This window comes from Phaethon lepturus, unplaced genomic scaffold, assembly GCF_000687285.1.
Source record: "Phaethon lepturus isolate BGI_N335 unplaced genomic scaffold, ASM68728v1 scaffold49435, whole genome shotgun sequence".
Lineage (NCBI taxonomy): Eukaryota > Metazoa > Chordata > Aves > Phaethontiformes > Phaethontidae > Phaethon > Phaethon lepturus.
Window position 1 is genome coordinate 38,898 of NW_010542221.1, and position 8,268 is coordinate 47,165.

Consider the following 8,268-nt stretch of genomic DNA (forward strand, 5'->3'; position numbering starts at 1 on the left):
GGAATTGAATCCTGACTATCTACATAATCTCAGTGTTTAACTGATTTTCATTGGGCTAGAAGTGACAGATGATTAAAGAGAAAAAGTGATGCGTTTTCTGTATGTGAATAGCTGGTTGAAAAGTGGTATCATCAGGGAAATGGCTTCTTTAGACCTAGACTCACTCAGAATCCCAATGGTCAAGCTAGAGGTACATCTACCTAGTCGAATTTTGGAGTGGCAGGACCCTCATGCCAGGTCTGTAGTTGAATAATGTAAAATCTGTCCAGGCTTGATTTCATCTGCCAGTAACAGTGAAGCCTTGATTTGCATCTTGGGGGACACAACAGAATAGGTTTCTACAGATTTAACTTCTGCAAAACTGGCTTCCCACTCACTCGTTGTGAAAAAACCCATTCAAGGTTTGGGTCAGTCTTCTCCTTTGGGGGTGATGCATCTTACTGTAGCCAAAAGATGTACCTAGTACATACTGTGATGCCCTTTCCAGCTTCCTTTCCTTTGAAAAGTGTGATACAGATGCTTCTCTTGTGGATGGGAAATTGTTTCTGTTTGCTCAAGGGAAAAGTATTTTTGTATTTTTTCATAAGCTGCCTTCATTTAGAATTGAATCTCTCTTACGCTCACGATTTAAAGAGAGGTCTCCAGAAAGAACAGTTGTCTCCTGCAGAGACTGATGTGGAATAGTGGTTTCTGGGACTGCCAGACTGGAGTTACCTTATTCCACTAGCTTTAAGAATTTGTCATGGGATTTGATGGAAAAATAAACCTATTCCTGACAACTGCAGAGCTGTTACTAGCAGATCTGTAGAAATCTTTGATCTCTTTGACAAGTAAAGGTTATCAGAGTGGTATCTGAAGTGTTATCTAGAGCTCATGGAAATTTTTTTTTTATGGCTCTGGAGTCACTGCTTGTATGAAGGACTCTGAAGTCAGCACAGCGGTAATTGTGTTGGAACACTGCTTTGAGTGACCTGGGATGTAGCTGAACCTCTATACTCTCAGAGGTTATTCAGCAGTAGCCAGTTGTTGAATTGTACCTTCTTGGTAATGATCCTTCAGTTATGCTCCACTGACGCTCCGTAGCGGAGTAGCAATTGCAGTAATGCTGGGTGTGCTTTCCACTGTGCATTTGTGTTGGGCACTAGGATGGGGAGGAGGTTGTGAACACCTATTCTTAGATATGTGTAAAAGAAAAAAAAGTATATATGTTTGTGATAAGCTGTTTGTTCATCTGGTACGAATGTTTATGCAGGCTGCTTGCTTTAGAGTTGGGTCTTGCTGGCTTTACAGCTCTAGAGTTTTTGGGTTGAAGTGAATGGTGGTGAGATGCTGAGGCTTGGATGGTGGTTACTGCATACAGGAATGCTTGAGTAAAACAGGCTTTTGTGTCTGCTGCACAGGATGCAACCCTGTGTTGTTCTAAGGAGCTGCAGCAACTTTGGCCTGGTCAAATTGCTTTGTTTGCTTTTTGTGAGACTTTATTTATGGTCATGAATGGAACAATTTTAACCAATGATTTATTAAAAGTTTCCGTTTTTGTTTTAATTGTGTAGGACACCTGATGATCTCTCAAGGCAAATTGTGGCCCTGCAGCAACGGGAGCTTGTTCTGAAAGAGCAGAACTCTACCATCACAAACAGGTAAGTGATACCAATAGTGAATGCTGATAGGAAGACACTGCTTTATTAAAACATATATAAAGAAAACAAGGACTACAGCCCGAGAGGATGGCTTTTTAGATCTCCCTGCTGCTCAGCTGAGCCTTCTATGCTATCCTTGTCTTTCCTGTGGTGAAGAAGAGGTTTTTTTGCTTAAATCCTTGCAGGAGGAAAAAGATGAAGAACTGTGGGACAATGTGATGAAGAGTTTATTCAGCTTTATTTTATGAGCTGAAGTATTTGCAAGGAGAAGTAAGCTGCTTTCCCAGACCATCTCATCTGGACAGGGAATGTCACAGCAAAATGTGCACAGTAGTCATCTGGGTATGGGAAGGGAGTAAGAGCCCTGAGGACTGTCATTTGACTGCTTCAAGGACCAGTTTGTATAGATGGTGGTGTAAAAGTATGTTTGCAGTTTTGGTGGCAGAATATTGCCAGGCTTTGGGAGGAGCAGTCTATTTATAGCGTGTGTTATGTATTTGAAACTAGAGGGTGTTTAAGCTGTTGTCCTGGTGTGGGAGTGAATATCTAACAGGAACGTGAATTTGTTTGCCAGGACTTAACTTCCCAGACATAGCATTTCTTCACACGTTCCATAGTGTGCCAGAAAGTGCTTCTCATTGTCAGTGCACATATTCTTGCTTCCCACACTTTTATTTCCTCACATTAGGAACCTGTTGTCTGTTCTTGTTAAAAACAGTACTTCTATCTTTCAAAAAGGCTTTTGGACTGTTTGCATTGTCAAGGTGTTAGCTGACTTGTCTAAGCAACGGAAGTATGGAGAATTTCAACCTTTGGTGTAAACCTGTTGAATGTAAAGTAGTCAAATACTGTGTAATTGAGCACTGGACAAGCAAGCTTAGTTTGTCTTGGGCTGCATTTGCTAATGTGTCTCCTGAGGTATGTGGTAGATTTTGGTTCAAGAGACGATCGTGTTCTGGACTCTGCCTTACTGGGCAGGATTCAAGCTGGGTGTTAAAACCTTCGTGTGTGTTGCAACTGTTAACGAAACTGTTTAGTTAGTTGTAAAATTGTTAGCCAAGTGTAAATTCCCATGAGTGCAGCTGGGCAAATTGTTCTGTGGGTTTTGCTAAGAAGTTTAAAGGTGGGGGGAAAGTCTCACCAATATAAAAAAGACATTTAATATATTAAAAAGAAACCAAGCAAACCCTCAAACCCACAATTGATTAAATGATCAAATAAAAGAATGATGGCAGTGTTTGAGTTATTGATTATTTTTTTTCAGGCTGCTTCTCTCAGCCTGTCAGAAAAATGCTTTTTCTAAATTTATTAATGGCCAAAGGGAATCATCTGTTGAAAAAGCAGCCTTTTGGTAGTGCCTTTTCATGCTGGATGTAATTGTGCCAATTTAGTTTAAAAATAAAAACATGATTAAGATTACTTTTTGATTTCAAGTGAAATGGGCTGTAAAGCTGCTTAAATTAAAACTCTAACATTTTCTTGATGCAATGCTGTGTGTCATTTCCAAAACTGGTAATTTCAGCTTTCTTCTGTCACATACCTTATTCTGCATTAAAATGTAGGCAATAAGATACATTTTTAAAAACCTTTCATTACAGATGATTTGAAAGTTCCCCGGAGAAGGTCTTGAGTCTTTGGAAATAAAACCTTGTTAAGGAAGCAAATCTAATTTTCTCTTTTCCCTGAATGACATCCAGATTTAGCTGATGGTCTTCTCTTATTTGTTTCATAATTGTGTTCAGAATGGTCTGTGCATTATAGTAACTTAATATGTGATCATAACTCCCTCTAGTGATTGAGCCCAGCACTTATTCAGCTTTCTATTGTTTTTTTTAGCTACAGGTTCTTTTGCCTTTAGCTGAAATGTGTTAAGTCTTCAGTACTGATAGTGCTATGTTTGATTTATAAAGTCGGTGGTTATATGTTTATAGAGTAATGTGCAGTACAAGGGCAAAAGAATTTTTTCCTATCCTAAGAAGCTTTGATTAATTTTCTCATTAAAATGAATGGTTTGGTAGATGCTTAAGAAAAGATAATCAGAAGTTGGCATCTGAATTTATTTTTTGGCAATGGAGAATCACGGGTAGTCCTGGCTTCCCTCTTGCTATAGTGCAAAATTCAGCTTAGTAGAAGAGATCCGAGTGTAGTGTTGAAGATGGTGATACGGCTCTCTTTCCTAAATGGTTGATAGTGAGTCTGTGCACAGTGAATGTATGTTTGGTCATCAGTGAGCTTATGAACACAGGCAGAAGAGTGCCTGGAAGGGTTTTTTGCAAGCTGAGTATTTTTTTTCTCAGTCTTTACACTGCAGTATTCTTATTGTGTTTTTTATTCCCAGTGATAGTACATTTCCCACGTTGTTTAGTGACTGTGATAGACACTTGCCAGCTACTGTTTGGCTCACAACATGACAAATAGTCCCCAGTTTCTTTTTGATAAGAGAAGACGCTTGGTAGCGAAGCAGGAGTTAATCGCTAATGTAGTGGAATATGAGCAGGACTTGACTTCAGAAAACAAGCCAGGCATGGAAAAGGTATCACAAGGGAACAATTTGCTGTGTAAGGTCCCACACGTTTCTGTAAAACTGGAGACAGATCTTAGCTCAACTGCCTGTCATGTCCCTTAGCTGATCTAGAATGGAGAGTTACGGCGTACAAACACACTGGTAACAACATTTTCCAAATGGCATATGGCTTCACTAAACAGACTAAATTTATTTTGTCTCATCCTTCCATTCTTGAACTGCTTTCCATTCATTACTGTATATTTTTTAGAGCCAGTGTTTCTGTTATTAAAAAGGCAATAGAGGTCATCACACCACAAAATGGCTCCATCATTACAAATCAGCCTTTGCATTGATATTCCCCCTGCTTCCAGCTTGGGGATCTGAAGCGCAATCTGTGTTTTGTGTAACCCATGCAATTGCCAGTGTCTCGGGGCCTCCCAGAGATCAGACGATGATGCGTATCATATTTGCTGTATCACAGATTGGATGCTTTTAGACACAGAACCACAGGACTGAATTTCCTGAACAGTGGGTTTAAATCAATTTCTTTTAACGGTGATTGTTTACATGTTTGAGTTGTGTAGACTCCTGTGGAGCTTGCTATTTTTGCTAGGGAGAAAAACCTTCCTGTGGTGCTAGCACGGGGAAGGAGGAGAGGGTCACTCTTGCGCTGCACTCATAAGCAGGCACTCCTTTCTCCTCGTCGCAGCTCCAGGACTGCTGAGTAATGTAGCTGGAAGTGCCATTAACAGCGTGTGATGGAATCTCACTGCTGGTTTGGAGTGTGTTGCTGTAAGTTGTGTAAATAGAGTAAATTATACTTCCAGCAGTAGCAGCGGGAAGTATTGTGGAGCTCTAACTGCAGAACAAAGATAACAATCCAAAGGTTTAGAGGCTCAAAAGATGATTGCTTAGGGCCACTTTGATAGCATGAAGTGTACCTGCTCTGCTGCTTAGGAAAAGGTAATGAAGGAGAGGTGTTAGTGGGTGAGTTTAACCATGCAGCCATCATTAGCTTAAGCACAGTTTTTCCCTTCAGAGTGTGAATGCTATAGGCGTGGTGTGTTGAAATGTTCTTTTTCAGGACGAGTTGATAGTTGTAGCTTGTAATATGGAGCGTTGGCCAAGTGGTTTATAAGCTTTTGTCTTACGGAAAAATGATGTAGTAGGTACAGTATTTTTTTAAGCAGGAAAAGATGCATATATATTTTTCCAGCATTCTGTCTGCATATTTGAAGTCTTTGGAGAGGTTTCTTAAAACAAACCTGGCAAAGCATGCTAGAATTTGAAATGTAGGGGAAAACATCCCTTCTCATCAGTGTTGTCCTCTGACATGGCTGAGCATGAAGGAATGATGCTGCTTACAGTTTGATCTTTGCTTCAATTCTGAAAGACAGGCTATGAAAATGTACTCTCTTGCTTACTTGTGGTCCTTCCCAAAGTGATAATTTCTTTTCTACTTTCGTTCTTGCTGTTTAAGTGCAATATTGACTTTGAACTGTTGAGGTATCTTGTAGAAAGTCAAATACAAGGAAACACATAGGTGAAGTTAGTACTGAGCGGGATGAAGGACACACAGAAAAGCAGAAGAGCAGTAAATCTTTGGTTCTCGTGTTTGGATCCTGTAGCTGATGGCTTGTTCCCATCACCTAGTGTCAGAAAACCAGCCATGTTTTTTGACATATGGTTTCATATGTGAAAAGGGATACATGGAAAATATTTTTTTCTAACATATTCTTCCTCCAAGTGCTCACAAAGTTCTGTTAAGAGGCATGGTTGTTTACCACCTTTATTCATGTAAACTCACATAAAGCTGATTTACTCAAAACAACCTGCTGTGTGTGTTGTTGCTTAAAAAATTAAATAAAAACCTAAACCATTGAAGGCTGGGGAACGTAGATTGCAAACTGAATGGAAAATGCATCTGAGTTGGGCAGCAGGGATTTTTTTAAAATAAAAATCCAATGAATGAGTGATGATAAGCTCTGAACAGTCCATCTCCATAAGTGCTGTTAGCTCAGAAGTGTGTTGTAAATCTATTGCCCGTCGTCTCTTTTCCTTGGATGTCCCAAGGAGTGTCAGTCACAAATATAAATAGAGCTTGTCAGACTTCTACCCCTAATCTTCTGGAAAGTTGGACAGAAGTTTAATTACAGTGAAATGTCTTTTATCTGACAGAGAGAGAAGTGCTAGCTTTTTGATAGGCTTTATGAGTTATTTTGTGATCAAAAGAAGCACTTAATGACTAACACAGGACAAGATAGGGATTTTTTTTTTTCGTGTTCGTCTATATGGCATATTGCACCTTGATTTATATGTGGAGGGGGATGTGTGTGTACCTAATACCAGACAAATGTTTATTCATGGCACTTCAGGGCAATATTAACTGCTAGCAGGTTCTGCATTAATTTATAGAGTAATATTATGAAGGAATGATTAGTAGGTATTGCTTTTTCTTTTCTCCAAAATGGATCTTTTGTGCATTTTTGTACCAGAATGTAGTTGATAGTGTCCCATTAAGTGACCAGTCTGCTCTCTCCAAATAAACATATTCAAGTAGCAAGCTTCCAGAGCAACATCTGGTTATCTGTGACTCTAGTTTGGTAGATACAAAGCTTTTCCAAGTTTTTTTCTATCGTATAGTTAATACCTAGCAGAAAATAAGAAGGCAAAAAATAATTTAGCCAAGATGTTGGCTTCTGCTTCCAATTCTAAAAACGTGGGATTTTGCCCAGACCTTTGCTTTTCATGATTGTGCCATTTTTAGTCTGATTTCCTGAAGAAGTGAGGCTTATTGCTGTGCTTTTGTGTGTGTAGGTAGGTCAGATTGTGCCTACCCTACACTTCTGAACTTGCTAGTTGTCTTCTGTTAAGTTTGCAGATGGTAGAGGTCTCAAAAATAATACATTTCAGCAAGTTTAAAGAAAACAGGTCTCCAGCTTCAAGAGAGACATCCTGTTGGTGCAGCTGGAGGTCATGCCCTGTTGGGTATCAGAGCCCTCCAAGCAAAAGACCTTCTTAAATGTCGCATTGACAATAAGGCTTCTATTGGAGATCATGCCTCCTTACCATCGCTCATTCAGCCTTGAGGCTGGCAGTGAGTGAGCACTATCCCGGTATCACGGCAGTATCATAATCCAGAATTTCTACTATACCAAGTTCTCCAAAGGCTCGTGGCATTTGGTAGTACTGTGGTAATGTTGTTGGTATTAGTATTGTTTTCATGCTGTTGTATGAGAAATGGAAGTCTATGTGAGTCAATATTCACCTTTGGAGAGAGAAATGCATCGGAAACCAGGCATCTTTGATTTTTGAAGCTCATAGAACTAGTCTTTCTGTTTAAAAGAAAATATATAGAAAAAGCCTAAAGAACAGCCTAGAGGGGACAGAGTGCTGGAATTGTACCATCTTTTCAGCCTGGAGCTCTGTGGAAACTGCATAGTGCAAACCCAATAAAAATAGTAGTTTCTTACCTTATATGTTTCTTACCTTATATTTGACTGTGCTTCTTGGAGAACATTCAAGGAGAGTCAGTGGAATGCCTCTGTTCAGTGCTCTGATCACTTCTTAAAGATTAAAAAAAATTTTAGAAGCTATTTAACTCTGTTATTTTTTCTTGTTCCAGGATTGTGATTCACCCTTGTTCCTACTGGCATCCCTGATGTTTGTGCATCTTTTTATTAGTAGAATGAACAACAGCTTTCATTTGTTAGTGTTCCTCTGGAGATGCTGATTCAGCATTCCATTACGTGTCTAGGTAGCAGTGTGTACTATCAATTAGAAAAAGTGTAAAAATTATTTAATTTGATAAGAAGCACGGACCATTCTTGGTGTGTTGTACAGCAGACACTCCATGTTTCAACACAGAGCTGCATTGCAAAAGTTACGGAAGGAGAAATCTGCCTAGCATTTCTTCTATACGTGGCTCACATCTTCGCTATAAATCTTTTACTTCCACGAGACATCTATTTCATCTAGGACTTTTAGGGATTTTAGTAGGTTAATACTGGTCTAGAGTTCTTGGAAACTAGAATTAATATTTAGAATTATTGAAGTAATTTGAAGTAAAAACTTATTATTGATTTTCATTATTCATATTCTTTCCTTTTTAGCAGAGATGCT

At 39.2% G+C, this 8,268-nt stretch overlaps 1 protein-coding gene across 1 annotated transcript in view; it reads left to right on the top strand.

The window, feature by feature from the left end:
• Window positions 1–1,640, top strand: part of MAD1L1 (MAD1 mitotic arrest deficient-like 1 (yeast)) — a gene marked incomplete at its 3' end in the record, with an annotated part of 39,362 nt that extends 37,722 nt beyond the window's left edge. The window contains exon 9 of the mRNA XM_010287958.1: window positions 1,554–1,640. Within this exon, the coding sequence (XP_010286260.1) occupies window positions 1,554–1,640 (87 nt within the window). The remainder of the gene's footprint in view (window positions 1–1,553) is intronic.
• Window positions 1,641–8,268: the final 6,628 nt, after the last annotated feature.